Source organism: Gossypium raimondii, chromosome 8 (genome assembly GCF_025698545.1).
Source record: "Gossypium raimondii isolate GPD5lz chromosome 8, ASM2569854v1, whole genome shotgun sequence".
In the NCBI taxonomy this organism is placed as follows: domain Eukaryota; kingdom Viridiplantae; phylum Streptophyta; class Magnoliopsida; order Malvales; family Malvaceae; genus Gossypium; species Gossypium raimondii.
Genome location: NC_068572.1, coordinates 45,357,562 through 45,378,375, shown reverse-complemented (window position 1 = coordinate 45,378,375; position 20,814 = coordinate 45,357,562). Strand labels below are relative to the sequence as shown.

General features: G+C 33.3%; 2 protein-coding genes across 2 annotated transcripts; one reads left to right on the top strand and one right to left on the bottom strand.

Annotated features, from left to right (window-relative positions):
- Nucleotides 1-2,612: 2,612 nt before the first annotated feature.
- On the top strand, nucleotides 2,613-4,796 carry LOC105791636 (LOB domain-containing protein 18). Its single transcript, XM_012619796.2, has 2 exons — nucleotides 2,613-3,274; nucleotides 4,190-4,796. The coding sequence occupies exons 1-2, from the start codon at nucleotides 2,912-2,914 to the stop codon at nucleotides 4,589-4,591; spliced, it is 765 nt and encodes a 254-aa protein (XP_012475250.1). The 5' UTR covers nucleotides 2,613-2,911; the 3' UTR covers nucleotides 4,592-4,796.
- A 2,090-nt stretch (nucleotides 4,797-6,886) lies between these two features.
- LOC105791635 (pentatricopeptide repeat-containing protein At1g01970) lies at nucleotides 6,887-8,909 on the bottom strand. Its single transcript, XM_012619795.2, has 2 exons — nucleotides 8,441-8,909; nucleotides 6,887-7,826 (listed from the first exon to the last, which is right to left on the bottom strand). The coding sequence occupies exons 1-2, from the start codon at nucleotides 8,876-8,878 to the stop codon at nucleotides 7,062-7,064; spliced, it is 1,203 nt and encodes a 400-aa protein (XP_012475249.2). The 5' UTR covers nucleotides 8,879-8,909; the 3' UTR covers nucleotides 6,887-7,061.
- Nucleotides 8,910-20,814: the final 11,905 nt, after the last annotated feature.

The window sequence follows — 20,814 nt, the reverse complement described above, 5'->3', positions numbered from 1 at the left end:
TGGTTGAAAATTGACAAATCTAATATTATTAAATCAAATATATTTTAAATTAATTAATAAGGTTATAATTACTGAACTACTTATAAGCAAAATTAATTATTATAGAGCACAATAAGACTAATATTAGAATAAAATCAACACATGATAAAATTTAAGTCAATAAATTTAGACATCCTCACACACAGTGGTAGATTCGAAATACGACTTAGGAGATAGGGGAAGTCATAATTTTTTTGGGGGGGAATTAAATTATATATTTTTATGATAATAAAATGTAATTTCACCATTTTAATAGCTTATACATTTATAATTTTTAGAGAATTAAATCAATTTTTTATTATCTTTGGAAACTAAAAAATAATTTTAACTTTATTAATTTAAAATTTTATAAATTATAAAATATCTAAATAAAAAAGATTCATTTTAGAGAGTAGGATGGCTGTAAATCCTAAATCTGCCGAGCTCACACATGATATGCTCAAAGATGAAACGAATAAGGGCGTCTTGGAACCTTAATCTTTTGCCAAAATCTCTTTGGCATATTTAATATTTGAAATATTTTTTTCCATAAACCAATTTAGGAATTTGCAGCTTTTAAAAGAAAAAAATTTCTTTTTTTCCTCAACGGCGATCGTACGTGGAATGGCAAAGTAGGAGATGAAGGAGTTGTATCATGTGGAACTGTTGAAACGTCATCCGTGGGTCATCAAAGTCGTTTCTTTGACACACGTGTCTGCATGTCAATGGTTCTTAGAGATTTCTGTCAATGCTTCCTCTTCACAACACACGGATTGGACAAGAGCCGGACGGCGCGGTGACACGCTGTTACGTACTGTTTACTTTACTGTATATTTACCGTATTATTTTTTCTTTATGCTATTTACTGAATTCAATAAAATAGTTATTTTCTATTATTATTATAAATAACGTTGGGTAAATTATATCAACTTAAAAAACTAGGGAAGGAACGTTACTTTTGTATGATTCAAGCGAACGGCGCGTGGGTCCCGTTTGAAAAATGAGGTCATCTTTTACCAGGCCGTTACGTTCTTAGAAACGGACTCAACGTGGCAAGCCAAGCATTTGAATGGCTCACGTTGGCTGCCTCTCGATGCTTTGAACGCTGAATTTGAGTTTTGACCTTTTTATTGGTTTTTGCTTCTTTTCTTCTCTTGAACATAAGAACTTTTACTCCTTTTTGGGTTAACTTCGTTATACACCTTTAAACTATAGCTTAAATTTTAAATTGGTCATTAAACTATAAGATGTTGTAATTACGTCCTCAAAATATAAATATCATATCAATTAGATGTTTCAGTTAGTCTAGCTGCTAGTTTTGTCATTAAATGGCAACTCAATTTTGACATTGAATATATTTAACACATATGGATCAAGTTATAAACATGTGTATACCTATTGCACGATTAATTCAGATTTTGATAAGTTAAAGCAAAGAAATAGTCCTCTTAAGCTTTACAAACATCGGTTGTTTATTTAATATCTTGCATCCAAACTATCCATGCAGTAAACACACACACATATTTATAATTTAATCTATGTCTTTTAAATATGTTTTATGTCATATTTGAGCTAGCATTTAGTACTTACATTGATGACCAAGTTGATTGAAACAATATCAATAATTCGAAGACTCGATAAAATGATAGTCTGGGGATGTTTGGTTGAATCATTTGGTGATTTTTACAAATGGTATTAAAAGGTTTGTTTTGCATCTCTTTGTAGGGGCGTACAGTATTGTAAAAGGTGTCACGCAATAAGAAGAAAAGTGAGTATAGGAAGATGATCCACACGACAATCACTGTTGTAGTTGTTTGTCATCATCAAATTTATTAAGTTCATTAACATTTCCATTTTTAGAGGTTTTCTTGATGCGAGCTTACCTGACATCTAAACCCAGCAGCCAAGAAATATATATATAAATAAATCTATGCGTAAGAATTTTGGTAGCGTAATTTAGATGGTGGTGTGGTGTCTTTTCCATTGCTAAAAGTAACCTTAACACAACCCAAATTTAGAATAATATTTAATCCCTTTCTTCATAATTCCTCCTATATATATACACACATCCATTAATGGAGTTTATGTTTAAGTTGAAAACCTCATAATCATTTATTAAAGCCCTACTATATAAAGTGCTTTAACCCCCGAAATTAAATCGAAAAATAAACCTGTGGGTGGGGTAATGAATTAACCAAGTTATTGTCGAAAATATTCAGTGGATTTAATTTGGCTTATTGTATCGAAAAGGAAAGCAATACCCTTTTCAACATGTATAGACAGATAGATAGAGTTGGGCAGTTGGCGTCTTTTGCCCTCTACGCAGCTTAAAACACGCAGTGGCAAATATAGACACTTCCTTTGGACACGTTTTAGTTTTAAAAAGATTTTATTAGATGGAGCGATAAAAAATTCCGTGTTTAATAATTAAGTTAACTTTATTTAGGGTTTTAATCTCACTTAGTTTTGTATTTAGTTGAAACTCAATGTAACTGTTAAATATCGAGAGCATGTATATAAATACAAGTTGAAGGGTATTGGCATGTGTTTTGTTAGAAAATTCACGAGATAAAGGGGGTAGTAAAGAAAAAATAGATAAGCTTATCGCATGTTTGCTTCACGCAAGCAGCTTAATAGAGGGTGGAGTTTGCTCCCTCGCGTGGCTTTAAAGACTTTCTTCTAGTGTTTTAAATCCTCTCCCCCATTAAAATAATCCTTACCACTTTCACCACCTCAAAAAAAAACCAACACCCACCAAACCAAAAACCAAGACACCCCATAATAAAACCACAGCTCTTCTTACTTTCCTTCTTCACTCCTTTTTTTGAAGAAGAACCCTTGATCATGGGACCTATTCTACTACTTTAAGATCAAAGTGTTGCAACGTTTAATCATGAGTTCAAATCCTAGTAACAGCGGTGGCAGTGTAGGCGGTGGTTCTGGCAGTTGCAGTGGTAGTGCTGGTGGTAGTGGTGGCGGCGGCAGTGGAGGAGGGCCTTGTGGTGCTTGCAAGTTTTTGAGGAGGAAATGTGTGCCTGGTTGTATATTCGCACCTTATTTCGACTCGGAGCAAGGTGCAGCCCATTTCGCAGCGGTTCATAAGGTTTTCGGTGCAAGCAATGTATCGAAGCTGCTTCTTCATATCCCGGTTCACAAACGACTCGATGCGGTGGTCACCATATGTTTCGAGGCTCAAGCTCGGCTTCGAGATCCGGTTTATGGCTGCGTTGCTCACATCTTTGCTCTTCAACAACAGGTAAAACACAAACCCCAACCATCTTTTGAAACGACCCTTTTTTTCATAGCTGTCTGTTTTTAGCAGGACACGGTTTATTTTATTTTTTTTTGTCTGTTTACTATCCATTTTGTCCTCTTTATCTATCAAGTAAATCCAGGAACCCTAAAGTTTCATTTTATTGTATTTCCCCAAGGATTAAAAGTCGATTCTGTTCACATTTAACTCTAACAGAGGCACAAGGGCTGTCTTAAAAAACGCCCAAATTTGATGCTCGTTGGGATATAAGCAAATAGTTGTACGGTCAAAAGAATAAAAATGCATGGGGCGGAGTAGGGTTAGCTGTTTTGGGTGCAGGTTTTTGCATTTCGCTGAAATCTAGAAACGTTTTTTTTTTTTTCCTTTGCCTTCTCTTTTATTAACAAATCATTTGGTCGGTGGGCGGTTACCTCAAAGGAGTGGCCAGTTGTGCAAATTATGCATTTTACAGGTATTCAGGAAATGGTCGGGTTTTTATTTTCTTCTTTTGTTTTGTTGGGTTCGGTTCATTGCTAGTTTTCTTGTAATTGCAAGCATGAATTTAAGGAAAACTAATGTTCACAAATGTCATTAATCATCGGTCAAAGATATATAACTAATTTCAAATACACATTCAGCAAAATTGGATAACCCCATAAGTAATCGTTGGTTTTTTCTAATTAGAAATGGATTTATTTTTTCATTTCAAAATAAATCTTCTGTTATATAACTTCACACAGGAACAAATTGTTAAAATTTTGATTTTGATTTTTGTTAAAAAATAATGGAATTTTAGAGTTATTAGTGGGCGGATGTATTAAATATAAATCTTTAGAAGAATTTGGTATACAAGCTTGATCATTTTACTGACACAAGCTTTTATTGTTGTTTTATATATATTTGGTAATTTCTTGGCAGGTGGTGAATTTGCAAGCAGAACTGTCCTACTTACAAGCTCATTTAACTACACTAGAGCTTCCATCGCCTCCCCCTCCACCTCCGCCACCGTCACAAACGCTAGTTGCAGCACCTCCTCTCTCGATATCAGACCTCCCATCAGCCTCTTCAGTGCCGGCCACATACGACTTATCATCACTTTTTGATCCAATGGTAGCGCAAACTTCATGGGCCATGCAGCAAAGGCAAATCGATCCACGCCAATACGGAGGGACCGGCTCAGCCTCATCGACCGGTTCCGGGGATCTCCAAGCCTTGGCTCGTGAGCTCCTCCATAGACAAGGGTCACCGCACCTGCCGTGCACCGATGCTTCAGTGTCACCGGCACCATCACCCTCGCGATCGCTCTCTAAAGGAGACTGACCCCTTTCGTTTATCATATGCTTGCCTTGAATTATGTTAGATTGCATTTAATTTTCGGGTTATATTTCATAAGGCAAGTAATCGTAATAACTAACCTCGTTCTTTATTATTATTATTTATGTTTCTCCTCGCTTTTAATATTCCATTTTTGAGATATGATTGAAATTCAAATTAGTTTATTTTTGTGGGAAGCGTATTTCGATAATTGATTTTCAACTATTTATCCCCTCCCCTTCATCTGCTTTACATTCACTTACATTTTTTTACGTTTTTTTTTGGTAGAAGGAAAATAGGGCAAGCCTAAATGCAAGAAAAAAAAATTTAATTACTACTTGATTTCACAAAAATACTCGAACTGATGACCTCTTTTAATAAGATCTTAATTTCGGACGGCGGTTTTTCAAGTACCATTAAATGATCAATATCATTACTAATAATTTTGGCTAGGCTTTATTATTTATTATGCTGGTACTCTTGAAATTTATTTTATAATCTTTGAGACAATTAATTAATCATCTGAATTTCAACAACATTATTTACCGCATGCAAGTCAAGTTTAAAGAATTTCAATAAGCAAAGCATTGTCACTCTCCAATTCAACTTGTCTAAATCCTTTATCCTAGGCTAGTCTCAAACCTTCAAGAACTGCTTTGGCTTCAATCTAGAAAATATCTGTTATTCCAATTGTCATCTTGAAACCAAACAACTAGCCACTGCTTGGTCCTCTTGCCACTCAGCTGATTGCTGCTCCTAAACCGCATCTTGAGAATGATCCGTTAACATTAATTTTGGTCCATTCGACAGCTGGTTTTTGCCAATACAATTTATCGTCATAGATTTGTCATTTTACCACGTTAAATACCTCTCACATATTATTTGGTGTTTTGCAAAATATATATAAATTCAAAAAAGAAAATTTTATTAAAAATATTAAATTATATTTTAAAAAAAAAATCAAAATGATAAATTTGATGCCTTAAACAAGTAAATTATCATACTAATTATTTTATTGTTTTAAAAGAGTTTTCAAATATATATGGTATTTAACTTGGAAATTCGTGACATTGTCAACAAAATATCAAAATGTTTGAAATGAAGTTAAAAGTAATAAAATAAAACTCGTCAGTTCAAAATATTTTTACTCGATTCGATCGAATGCTTATCGTGGTAATTTGAAACAGAAAAGTTGATAGGAAGAAGCAATTGTTGATAAAGATGATAGAATGAGGGGGTAATGAAGAGATTTAGAACTAAAACAGTGTATAAACGTATACGCAAACAGTAAATACAGATTGTTCTTAAGATTTTTAGTCAAGTGTCAATGTTTAATATTTAAATATAAACCCGTATGAAGAAACACTCATTTCATTCAATTTAAACTTCGGTTTTAATGGATTGCGCAACTTCTGAAATTCTTGTATTTATTTCCTTTTACGGCTCTAAAGCTTAATATGCCCCTTTTTACCTTTTCAACCCCACTCAATCATTTTATTTCCATTTGTAAACTTGAATCAAGTAGTTCGAGCGATCAATCAATTTGAATTCCAACACCATAATATCTTATTTAAATTACTTGCACACCTAATTGATTTTAATATAATTTTATATCCTGAAACTACATTTTCGCACTTATTATATAGAAGGAGCTTAAACACGACCGAGCAAATTTAACCATGCTCAAGTTTGAGATGAAATGCAAAAATTGATAGACGAGCTGCACGCTTAATCGAACTCAAGCTTGAGTACCTTAATTATATCTCATGTCATGCTTAAACTTAAAAACTGATGATGATTGAACTTAAATCGAATATCGAACCTCGATTTTTTAGTCGAGCTCAAGTTTACCACAAAGTTTTTAAAATTGGACCGGTGGTCAAACCAATCAAGTCATTGATCCACTAGTGCAACCAGTTCGACGGGTCTGTTCAATTTGATTAAATAAATTATTAAAAAAACATTAAAAATAAAAAATATATATCTAAAAGATCCAATTTAATCGATCTGTACTGATTCCTGAATCAATCGATACGAATGCCTTTCCCTGAACCAACACTCCGACCAATTCTCAATTCAAATGATCCAACTCAAACAACCATGTTTACCACTATTCAAATTCAGCTAAACTCAATTATACCATATTCTAAATGTAAAAATCCACAGAAAATGCCACGTAGATTTTCATATGACTGGTCACACTTGATCACTAAACTATGCTGCTAAAACAAACTTACAAATCTCATACGCATGGGTCAGTACGATTATCAGGAGCTTAAAATCAGACAATTTATAATCGTGTTCTAAAAATACTAATTTTGGTTTTTCTTTTATTCTTTAAGTTACTTCAAAACATGACAAGCCAGTATTTCTAATCCTTCAAGGTTACCACTGTTAAATCTTCTTTTCTTCGAAATTAAATGCGCAGGGACTAATTTACAAGGCCTCAAAGATAATTATGAGGATGGAACTTACTTTATTTAGCAGCAAATTCTCTCAAGACTTGTTCCACTTGTTCAACTACCCCAAGCTTTTTAAACCATTGAGCCAGTATACTTGAAGCTTCTTTTCCAACCACAATTCCATCTCTCTCCAAATCCATAAGAAACTCCAGGGCCTTATTAAGCTTGTTCTGCTTTTCGTAAGCAGCCAACACCAGTGCTACACATTTATCGCTAGGCTCGAGACCAGCTCTCCTCATGTTCTCAAAAGCAACACGTGCCTCTTCACTTTGACCCGCCACTTGATAGGCATTTATCAGGAGTCCGCAAAGCTTGGCATCGGGAGAAATACCGGCGAGCTGAATAGCACCAAACACCCTTTGTGCACCATCGGTATCGCCGTTCGTGGAGTATGCTCTCAGCAGGGCCTTGTAAACCTCACTTCCAGCATAGATTTCTAGATTATCCATTTCCTTAAGCAAACCTTCTCCTTGTTCAGGCATTCCAGCTCTGATGTAAGCCATAATCATAGCGCCGTATGATCTTTTATCGAGTTGTTGGCTGAGCAGCTTAATCTCTTCAAAGGTATCTTCAGCTAACTTCAGATTTCCAGCCTTGCTGTACATGTGAACCATGGTTGTTAGAGTTACCTGATCACAGATAAAACCTCTTCTCTTCATGGCATCTAGAATGTTTTCAGCTTCTCGAAGCCGGTTTTGCTTCCCATAACCATGAATTATCTTAGTGTAATCACGAATATTGGCTTCGAAAGTTTCTTCAAGTAGGGCAATTTCTGCCACCTAGACAAAGAACAATAAGGCAAGAAAAACAAACAATTTCCTTTCCCTATTCGCCATGGTGACAGGTAACAAACCAAAACCCTAAAACAAGTAGCTTTAGTTTCACCTCATAAATTATATCATTAAGACCTAATTGTAATTTATAATCCCTAAGTTACCTGCAGAAACTATACTAGTGTTGCTCCGACTCTTCATTTTTCATGTACAGGTATCAAGTACGAGGACATGACCCTTCAAAGATCCTCCAAATACATGAAAAAGTTTTATAAAAATTGAACATTATAGACAGGTTAATCAACCAGTAAAAACGAATAAGCAGCCCTCAATGATATTTGCTGACCACTGCTATGTATGTATTGAAACATTCCATTTGTAAAAACACCCCTAATCCCCCCTTCTCCATTCAGAATTGAGCAGAGCAATGTGCTAATAAGGACAAAGAGACAACCATTCCTTTTCAGAATTAAACCATGGAACTGATAATTTCCAGGGAAAAGTACAGTTTTCTAGCATTACACAATTATTCTCAGTCCAAGTAACACAAAACAAAGTAACCCCATTAATAAAGTAGGTGCAGAAAATCAATTGAGAAAAGGGGGAAATATAAACCATACCTGGAAATAAAGAGGGTGTTCCATTATCTTCAATTCTTTAAGAACCACAAGCCAGTCAGCTCTCCTGGGCTTCATAACATTAACCCAAGCACCCAATAAATCTTCCAGACTCCCTTTTTCGGGATTAAAGCAAATAATCTGTTTCATCAAAGCCTTGCATCGCTTTGTCATTTTAAATGGAAGCTTATCAATGGCTTGTCTCTGTTCTTCTGTAATGCCTGGACCAATCTCGACCCACTTAAACCTTCTTTTTTCTTCTGCATCTATGAAGGAAATTTGTGGCTCATTACTGAATGTACAAGAACTGGGTTTCATTGCTTGTTTCAGGGATAATGATGGGTTCCCATTTCCCCAGGATTGTGGGTGAATTTGCTTGTTGATAATTGGGAATGGTGAGTAAGAGCAGTGAGGTATATTAGAAGCAGAGGTGACCATCATTTTACAAAACGAAAAATTAGAGAAAATTTATAAAGAAAAATATCATTATGGAAAGGCTTTTTAAGTCGTGAACGGCAGCGAGAATGGATTTGAGAAAGGTTAAAATTTGATGTTAGTCCCTGTACTTTAATAAAATTGTAAATTTAGTTTGTATACTTAAAAAAGTAAAATTGAAGTCTGTGTCTTTTAATTTAAAATTTCAATCCAGTAATTAATATATTAATGTTTTCTATCAAAATTTGGGTGAACTTAGACTTTTCATTAGGACATATAATTAGCAAAATATAAACATATTAAATTAACAATTTTCAAAAACTACCAATGAAGATAATGTTAGATCTAGGATTTTAAAATAAAAAAAAAGTAGGAAAATTGAACTTTTAACTTCTAAAGTAAATAGACCAAATATCAAGTTGTATACAAATACAGGGACTAACAGCACATTTTAACCTTTGAGAAATTCTTCCGAGTTTTCAGATCAATTAGATGGGTTCCATGAAAATAAGATAAAGTTTGTCAAATTTAATCAAGGTTCCTGTAATATGCAATTTCAGTCCATCTATTATAATTTGAAAATTTTACTATCATAATGTAAAGGTAAAATAAATAATAATCAATATAATTTTAAACTTGAAATTAGAAAGATGAGTAGAAAATAATCAACTATTTTATTGCTCATAATTTTACATGTTGACAATTTCTTTTGTTTTGTTCTTGAATGAATGCTAAGATATATAAGAATGTCGACATTATAAATAATTGTATGACACACCTAAGTAATAAATATATTTATGTTTTAGATTCAAATTTAACGTTGTTTAAGTTTTATTATTTTTTATAAAATTTTGAAAATATATAAATATTTTTTAATAATTTCTTAATTAAGTTAGTGCTAGTTTCATGGTGATCAGTTTCGCATCAGTTCTGATTATATTGGCTGGTGTGCACCGTTTTAGTACTAAAATGAAATAAGCAACCTCCTTTTGCACATCGATGAAAATTTCGATTTGTACCCGTTGCACCGGTTGATGCATGAATAATATTAAAAGCTATCAAACATTTAACATTTACTATTATACTAAAGGCTTAATTGAAATATATGACCAATAAAAAAATTACATTGAAAAGTAAAGTTTAACATTTTAAAAAAATCATTCAAAAATTGTTTTTACTTTTTTTGACATAATGCCAAAAATAGCCCCTAACATTTAAGTGTTTGGTCACTTTGGCCCTTTATCTCTTTTTTTTTTGGAGCACTTAACCCCCTAACTTTTATACTTTTTTTGTCAAATTGGTCCATTTTTAACAGACGAGAAAGGATTGTATGAAACTTTAATTCCACGTCATCCATATCCCTTCCCAATAGGAGGATGACAAATCAGATTTTTCCTCCTAATTGTTAACTTTTTCAGTTGTATTTGAAATTTTCAAGAGGAAAAGGCTGAGAATTAGGAGGAAAAAAATTGAAAACCAAGAGGAAAAATCTAATTTGTCATCCTCCTATTGGGAAAGGATATGAATGATGTGGAATCACAGTTTCATACAATCCTTTCTCTTAACGGACATGATGACATGGTCGTTAGTTAACTAACGGTGCTGATGTGGAAAAAAATTTGTTCCACCACGCCAACATATTTTGCACATAATTAAAATAAAAAATAATTAAAAAACCTATTAAAAACATAAAATATGCAAACACTGAATCGTTTCAAAAATGAGAAGGCTGGTCCTAAAAAAACAAACACTTGAAAAAGAAAGTCTAAAAAAATAGAGCAGAAATTGAACCCTAACTCGAGAAAGTAAAAAATTTATGCGAAAGAAGATTACCCAAAGCTTGTTGCAGAATCGCATTTTGATTTTTGATGATATTTTGGGGTATGTTTTTAAAAGTTTTCACTTTGAAAACGTTATATATGTTATTTCAATTTTGGTTTAGGGTTTTGGAGTTTGAGATTTTGGTTTAGGGTTGTTGTAACACCCCTAACTCGTCTTCGTCACCAGATTAGGGTTACGGAATGCTACCAATCAAAATAGAATAGAAACGGTCTATAACAATTTAAATTTCTTTAAATAAAAATTATTCATCAAACATGTCGTCAAATACAGGATAATCATACATAATCATGGTTAAATTGAGCTTATGGAAGTCCTAAAACAATTTGAAACAAAGCAATGACTAATTTGAAACATTTAAGAAAAACATGGCAAAAATAAAAAATAGGGGTCACACGGCCATGTGGTGCAAGGCCACACGTTTATGCCCTCAATTTGTGTAACAAACTGATGTCGTGTGATAAAGGGTAACACAGCCGTGTCCTAGGCCGTGTAACAAATTGTGACTGTGCGAACCATCCTTCACCTAAAATGAACAAACCACACGACCGTGCCATATACCCGTGTATGGCACAAGACCGTGTGTCAGGTCGTGTATCAACCTGTGTACACTTAAATGTCACCTTTTCATCAAGTTACATAAACCAATTCTCTTAGGTCACAAGCAACACTTTTACCAACATTCAAACCTACACAAAACTCATCAAATCATACCAAAATCAATACATTTTCATTCATCCTAGGTGCCTAACCAATATGTCACATTTAACACCTCAATACAAACAATTTCAAACTACCAAACACCACCACTTAAACACCATTCAACATCTATATGCATATGGTATACAATCAACTTATATTACCAAATAAGCTTATACAAAATGTACTAAATTAACCAAAACATTTACCAAGCACAATGTCCCAAAACATAACATCATTAAAACATACTACTTTATACAATTCATGTCATCTTATCCATACCTTAACCTCTTTCACATTCATTAATCATCATTTCACAAAACTTATACCTATCAAACATGATCAAACCATTCATATAAGTATAAACATGATTATATACCAACTAGTACCGACCATATTTACATAGCCAAAGTTATATAGCAACTAGGACAAATACATATGAAATTTAAACCACCTACTACATGACACTTATAACTTAAATTAAAACGATCAAAAGGTCTACTACATGACGCATCGAGTCCTCGGGTTCCCACGTGGCTTCCTCAGAACCATGATTCCGCCATAGAACTTTAACTAACGGAATGGACTTCCTCTTTAAAACCTTAATATCTCGATCCAAAATCTGAACTGGCTCCTTCTCAAACGTCAAATCTAGTCTAACCTCGATCTTCTCAACAGAAACAGCGTGAGATGGATCAGACCGGTACCGCTTCAACATCAAGACGTGAAACACATCATGGGTACGATCCAACTCTGGAGGTAGTTCTAACTAATAAGCGACTAGTCCCAAACGCTTCAGAATCTGATACGGTCTAATGAACCTAGGGCTCAACTTGCCTTTACGACCGAACCTCAGAACTTTTTTCCACGGAGATACCTTAAGAAATACAAAGTCACCTACAGTATGCTCGATATCCATCAGATCAGCATAGGACATCTGTCTATCAGAAGCCGCTTTTAGACGATCCCGAATCAGTCTAACCTTATCTTCAGTCTCGGAGACTAACTCAGGACCCAAAATCCGTCATTCACCCAACTCAGTCCAACAAAGCGGAGTACGACACTTACGACCATACAAATCCTCGTAAGGTGCCATCTGGATGCTAGACTAGAAACTATTGTTCTAGGTGAACTCAGCTAATGGCAGAAAATCCTCTCAACTACCTCAAAAATCAATCACACAACTACGAAGCATATCCTCCAGTATCTGAATCACCCTCTCAGATTGACCATCGGTTTGAGGACTGAACGCAGTGATAAAGTCTAATCTCGAATCTAGAGCTTCATGAAGTTTCTTCCAGAATCAAGAAGTGAAGCGAAGATTCCTATCAAAGATTATCGAAATAGGAACCCCATGCAGTCTCACAATCTCAGTAATATAGAGCTTTGCTAACTTTTGCAGAGAGTAGTCCATTCGGACCAGAATAAAATAGGCGAACTTGGTCAATTGATCCACGATAACCCAAACAAAATCATTCTTAGTGGGTGTCAAGGGTAACCCACTAACGAAGTCCATTGTCACTCGTTCCCATTTCCATAAGGGAATCTTAACATGTTGAAGTAAACCCGAAGGCAACTGGTGCTTAGCCTTAACTTGCTGACACGTCAAACAACGAGTAACAAAATTATTTACCTTTCGTTTCAAACTCGACTAAATTAATTATATATTATGCTACATAACTCCGAATTGAGAAATGCAAATTTTCTCTAAAACTAGACTCCATATATTCTTACCATAAAATTTTTAGAATTTTTTTAGCCAATAAGTACAGTTTATTCTTCAAAGTTTCCCCTGGTTCACTGTTTGACAGTTCCGACCCCTCTTCACTAAAAATTAATTATCTCTTTGTACAGAATTCAGATGATGTTCCCATTTGTTTCTATTGAAAATAGACTCATTAATGATTTTAAACATATAAATTATAACCCATAATTATTGTTTTACAATTTTTAATGATTTTTCCAAGTCAAAACCTTGTCTCACAAAATTTATTATATCTCATGATTTACAATTCCATTACTTACACCGTTTCTTCTATGAGAAACTAGACTCAATAAGCTTTATTTACATATTTTATTCATACTCTAATTCTATTTCCACAATTTATGGTGATTTTTCACGCTTAACCTACTACTACTTGTCCAAAACTGTTTTAGTGCAAAATGTTGATTACTAGGTGTATAACTCCCTTATTTCCTTTCTCTATAATATTTCCCATCACTTTCACTTATTTCTCTTGACTAATATATCAATAACATAAGACCTTATATAAGAAAACTCTACTATAACATTATTTCCGTGCTTTTTCAATAATATCAAACTTAAAAATATATTGAAATCTTGATGTTCTTACTTTGTGCTATTGATTTCAATCTTTAACTTGATTTTTTCTCTCCTCCATCTTCTATTTCTTGAATCTAACTTGATAATCTAGCTCCCCATTGTCTCCTTGTTATTCTTCTCTCTTGGAAGCTATGGAAATTCTTTTAATTTCTAGGTGAAAATGGTAAATTTTTTTGTGGAAGGACCAAATTGTAAAGAAAGCAAAACTTTCTTTCTTCTCCTCTCTTCTCACGTTAGTTGCATGGAAATATGGTGGAATGGATGATTCTTCATCTTCCTTTTCTTATATATACTAAATAAAATACTAATATAATAATAAAATATCATTTAAAAATTAAATTAAAATATTAATAAACTAATATTTATTTAATTAATTAATATAAAATATCTCCAACATCATCATTATCTTCTAAATTTTTGTCTCTTCTAATTGACCATTTTTCGCTTTTTAATCTTTAAAAATTCTATCCTTGAGTCATCACTTAATTTGGTAAAATTGTGATTTAGTCCCTCAAAATTCTTCACCTTTTCAATTTGGTCCTAATTCATCCATTTTCCTTAGTTTCTAGATTTTTCCACCCTTAAAATATTTACACTATTGGTCCTTCAATTTTTTCATATTTACACTTTAATCCCTCAAATTTTGAGTATTTACTCTTGGGCAACAAAACTTTTCTCACATTTGCGATTTAATCCTTTCTTGAATTAATACGTCATAATACAATTCCCAATGTTGCCATAACTCAAAATTTCCCTTTTTGTCACTTTATTTCCTTATTTTACTATCAATGATACATATTTTCTTACTGTAGTAATTTTCGGGGTATTACATAGAACCCCATCTTTATTCAGCCTAAAATCAAACGTACTGCCGCTCTCAACCTGAAAGAACCGCAGAACCAAAGAATCATCCCCTAATTCTTTATATCGAATCTGATCAATCCAAGTCGACTTAACTTGTAACTCGGCTAACAGATCTCCATCATCAAATAAACTGAGATGAGCGAACATCGCTCTCAAATAAGTTATCACTCTATGACTGAAAGCATCGACCACCACATTGGCCTTACCAGGATGATACTCTATCGTGCAGTCATAATCTTTGAGCAGCTCAATCTATCGACGCTGTTTAAGATTCAACTCCTTCTAAGTAAGGAGGTACTTGAGGCTCATGTGATCGGTGTAGACAATACACCTCTCATCTTATAGATAATGCCTCTAGATCTTTAACGCAAACGCCACGATAGCTAACTCGAGATCATGCATCGGATAATTCCCCTCGTGTGACTTAAGCTGAAGGGACACATAAGCCACAACCTTACCATCTTGCATCAGTACACATCCCAAACCAACGTGCAACGTATCACAATACACCACAAACTCCCTACTTAATTCAAGCTGTATCAGAATAGGAGCCTGAGTCAGAACAGACTTGAGCTTCTCGAAACTCGACTGCTGTGTATTGGTCCAGATGAAAGGAACATTCTTGCATAGAAGTTTAGTCAAATGAGCTGCAATTAATGAAACCCCCTCAACAAATCGCTGATAATAACCCGCAAGACTCAGAAAAATGTAGATCTCAGAAACGTTCTAGGATCAACTCGGATCCCCTCAGCAGAAACCATATGCCCGAAAAAAGTTACATCTCGCAACTAGAACTCACACTTGCTCAACTTAGCATAGAGTTATTTTTCTCGGAGTATCTAAAACACTACTCTAATATGCTCATCATGCTCATTCTCAGTCTGAGAGTACACCAGAATATCATCGATGAAAAATACGAAAAACTAATCCAGATACGGCTGAAAATCTCAGTTCATCAGATCTATGAATGCAATCAGACCATTCGTCAGACCAAAGGGCACAACTAGGAACTCATAGTACCCATAACGAGTCCTAAATGTCGTCTTATGAATATCAACTTTCTTAACCCTAAGCTGATGATATCCAGAGCGAAAATCTATTTTCAAGAATACCGTAGCCTCACGAAACTGATCAAACAGGTCGTCAATGATCGGAAGTGAGTATTTATTCTTCATAATCAGTTTATTCAATTGTCGGTAGTCATTGTACATCCTCATGATACCATCCTTTTTCTTTACAAATAAAACCAGTGCCCCCCACAGAGACACACTAGGATGGATGAAACCACAATCCAGAAGCTCTTGAAGTTAAGCCTTAAGCTTTGTAAGCTCTTTCGGTGCCATACGGTATGGAGTGATGGACACCAAAGCTGTACTCAGTAGAAGCTCAATGCTGAACTCAACTTCCCGACTTGGGGGTAAACTTGGCAACTCCTCAGGAAAAACATCTGAAAATTTCCTCATTGTTCTGATATCCCTGACAGAAGAGTTCCCAGAAGCTGAAACACTGACATAAGCCAAATACGCCTCACACCCTTTTCGAACCAATTTATCATCCATTAGAGTTGAGATTACATTAGACAGGTAATCTCGACGCTCGCCAATCACAACCACCTTCTTATCATCATCAGTCCTCAGAACAACCCTCTTAGTCGCACAATCTAAGCTAACTCGATGCTCAACTAACCAATCCATACCCAGAATTAAGTCAAACTCCCTAAACGGTAGCTCCATCAGATTTACCTAAAACACAATCCCTTGTATTTCCAAAAATGATTTTGAGGGAGATACAAAGAAATGTAGCTTCAGGAATGAATGTAAATGTTAATATGACAAAATGTAAAAGGGCCAAAAAAATGGTGAAGAATAAGTTGGCAAGAAACTTTGTAGAGGAATTTGCTATGTTGTGGGATTATGCTAATAAGTTGAGACTAAAGAATCCTAAAAGTATTATAAAGATGACAGTGAATAGAGTAACACCTGAATGTCCACTATATTTCAAGAGGTTTTATGTCTTTTTTAAAGCACTGAAAAGAGGTTGGAAAGAAGGGCGCAGGCCTATACTAGGTTTAAATGACTGCTTTTTAAAAGGTTGATTCAAAGGTGAGATGTTGTCTTCTGTTGGGAGAGATGGAAACAATCAGATGTACCCAATTTTCTAGACTATTTTTGAAGGGGAATGCACTGATTCTTGGTCATAGTTTTTTAGTCTTTTGACAATAGATTTAGGAATGGAAGATTGGTTTGGTATACCATCATCAGTAACTAACAAAAAGTGAACAGTGCTATGTTATTTGCACCAATTTATTACTATTGTGAACATGCTTGTTAGATTATTTTACTTTTGTTTTGTAAATTAATTTGCAGAGTCTTGAGATAGTCATTAATGACATTCTTCCTAGTGTAGAACATATAAATTGTGCTAGACATGTCTTAGCAAACTGGTCTAGCAGGAAGAAACCAAAGGCATATGAATTTGCTTTTTGGAAAACTACGAAGTTTACAACAGAGAGGAAGTAGGAATAGAACAAAAAAGAATTGTATAAAATTGATGAAGATGTTGCAAAGATGTTGCAAATTAGTTGTTCTCTAAGAATTTGAAAGTTTGGACCAAGGCCTTTCAAGGGTTGCACTCGGTGTTAGATATTATTGACAATAACCTCTATGAAGCATTTAACTCCAGCATTGTGGAATCTAAATTCAAGAGAATAATAACCATGTTGGAGGAAATCAAAGTTAAAATGATTACCAGAATAGTAGATAAAAAGAAGCAATACAGTTCATGAAAATACAATTATGGTCCTTTGATAAAGAAGAAGTTTGATGAGAACAAGAATAAATGTGTTAATTGGAAGATGGTCTAGAATAAGGAAAATGGGTGTGAAGTTAAGAAAGACAAAAAAGTATTACAAAACAAATGTAGAGGATAGAACCTGCAGTTGTCGAAGCTGGAAATTATCTAGGATCCCTTGTCCCTATACTTGCTCTGTTATATGACATCTTGAACAAGAACTTGATGACTACTTACATAGGTATTACCACAATGAGACATATTTGAAAGTATATAAATATGTTTTACAACCCATAAATAGGCCACATGAGTAGAGAAAATCTAGCATTGAGCCCATACCTCCACTTGTTGAGAAAACAATACCTGGTAGGCCTAAGAAGAATAGAAGGAATGCAAAAAATGAATCAAAAAAATTAAGGCCTGGAAAACTCAATAGGATTGGTCTAATTATGAGATGCAAGAAATGTGGTGGTAAGGGTCACATAGAAGATCATGCAATCAAACCTAATACAGCTGGACCATATGTATATCTTAAACACTTTTTCACTATCAAGTTACAAAATGTTTTAATGTAATTTGGGGTTATGCATTTTTTTTTCAATGTGGTACAAGTACAAGAACTAAAAGCCAAAAAAGGATGACATATTAAAATTCTATCGGCACACAAGAATCCACTACAGCAAAGAATATGAAGAAATGATTCAAGATGTTGTTCTAACTAAACCTTTTGTTTGTTTGTTGCAATAGTTGTCTAAGATATGTTTTGTTTGCCATTGCATGTAATAGTTGCCTAAGATATTTTTCGTATTTCACGCTTCTAGGACTAAGTTGAAGTTGGTATAAAAATGATGGTATATGAAACAAACGAATTTGGTCTACCATTACTACTATAGGCAGTTATGTGGGTTTAGAGTAGTTTTGTTAATTACTTTTATTCATGGTGCCTACAATTACCCATACAAACAACTATTTTGTACATGATATACAATGTGAAATATCCAACATTTTAGTACATTTAACATTCTCTTGTATCTCCAATTGCCCCATTTCATTATACTTCCCTCAAATTAGCTACAAACACCAATTCGAATGTGACAATTTATGTCAAGAACAAAGTTTGAAGGTAGTAGATATACAAAACACAAGAACATGACACCATACTTTTTAAATTATAACATTCCAACATAATGTGAAACATAAGATAAATAATACACTGCAAATAAACATTTTATTATAAAACTCCTCTTTCTTGAGTGATTTACATTTTTGCTTGAAGCTATTAATCTTTGTCCTTAATTCAATGTAATCCACAACATCATCTTTGACTTGTTTATAATCGATCTCCTTACCCACATTTTGCACACGGCCACTCTCAAACATCTCAACATTACTGTTTTTACTACCACATAGACTCTCATACTTCATAATTTGCTTCCTAAGTCTTGTATTCTCTTTTTCAAGTATTCTTTTGCTATTACATAATTCATGTATTATTTTATTCGCCCTGTTACATAGCTTATCATCATACCACTTAAAAAAATTGCATCCACCAACCTACAATTCACATAAAAAATGTCGACATTTTATTATGTAAACCCTACAATTTACTCAAAAATCTAATGCTAGGACGAAATGTAGCACCAATTTAGTCCAACCGACACAAAAATCAAACAAACTAAAAAAAAAATCCCAATTTCACATAAACCCTAAAACAAATTTGCTAAATATATACTTACCCGAAAATTCGAGTAACCATAATACCTTCTACTTAGGTTTAAATTCTCCACGAAGTCTCTCTCATAGCTAACTTGTTACAGAAACATGTTTTCTCTTCATCATAAATGAACTCCTCTCGTGATGAAGAAACCAACTTTGAATAAGACAGCTTCTCTATTGATGGCTTCCAACCACTATTTCCAGACAATATTTTTTATTCTTTTACTGACCCACTAAATTTCAAGCTTCGATTTCTACTGTAACGACCCGATAGTCAGGGGTGTCGAAAAGTATATTCTCAGGACTTCGTTTTCGTAAATTGGACTCGTAAATATTTTTAATAAATATTTACAAAGTTAGTTGTGTAATTAATTAGGTTTCGGTTAAGCGAATTTACTTGAATTAAAAGTAATTAGGTATATTAGGTATAAGGACTAAATTGCATTTGAGTTAAAAGTTAAATTATAGATTAAAAATTAATTAAAGGGCCAATGTAGTAGTTATACCTATATATATGTATAGTGGACGTTATATGTTATAAAAATATATTATAATATTAAGAAATATTAATTATTAAGTTAAATGTATATATGTATTATATAATAATTAGTATAGTAAAAAGATGAAAGAAAAAGAAAGAGAACGCACGACCTTAGGGTTTCTAAGGTTTAAAGTTCAATTAGTTAGTCAATTTAGTGGGTCTTTTATTAAAATAATACTAAAAAATATAAAAAAAAATACCAAAATAGTATAATTTTTTTATTTACCAAAATGGTACAAAAAAAAGTAAAACAGTTAAAATCTGAATGGATGGCCTACCACAGGCGGCACCAATGGTGCCTGTGGCAGAGGCGGCACCAACATGTTCATATTTCAACCCTTTGTTCGTATTTTTTCCCCGAATTTTATTACTTTAAAAAATATACTATTTTCTAATTTTATTATTTTACATTATTTTAGAACATTATGTTTGAAATGTATTCATTTAGTGTGTTTTTTATTGAAAGTAATAAAATCCGGAAAAAAAATACGAACAAATGGCCAAAATAAGGGTTTTTTTTAATTTATTTAAAAAACACACTAAATGAATACATTTCAAACACAATGTACTAAAATAATGTAAAATAATAAAATTAGAAAATTGTATATTTTTTAAATTATTAAAATCCGAAAAAATACGAACAAAGGGTCAAATAAGGGTTTTTACTAAATTTATTTAAAAACACATTAAATTAATACATTTCAAACATAATGTACTAAAATAATGTAAAATAATAAAATACAAAAATAATATACTTTTGTTGAAAGTAATAAAATTCGGGAAAAATACGAACAAAGGGCGAAATAAGAGTTTTTTAAATTTATTTAAAAACACACTAAATGGATACATTTCAAACATAATGCACTAAAATAATGTAATTAGAAAATAGAATATTTTTTAAAGTAATAAAATCTGGGAAAAATACGAACAAAGGGCCAAAATAAGGGTTTTTAAAATTTATTTAAAAACACAGTAAATTAGTACATTTCAAACATAATGTACTAATAATGTAAAATAATAAAATACGAAAATAATATATTTTTATTAAAAGTAATAAAATCCTGGGAAAAAATACGAATAAAGGGCCGAAATTAGGGTTTTTTTTTAAATTTAAATAAAAAACATACTAAATGAATACATTTCAAACAT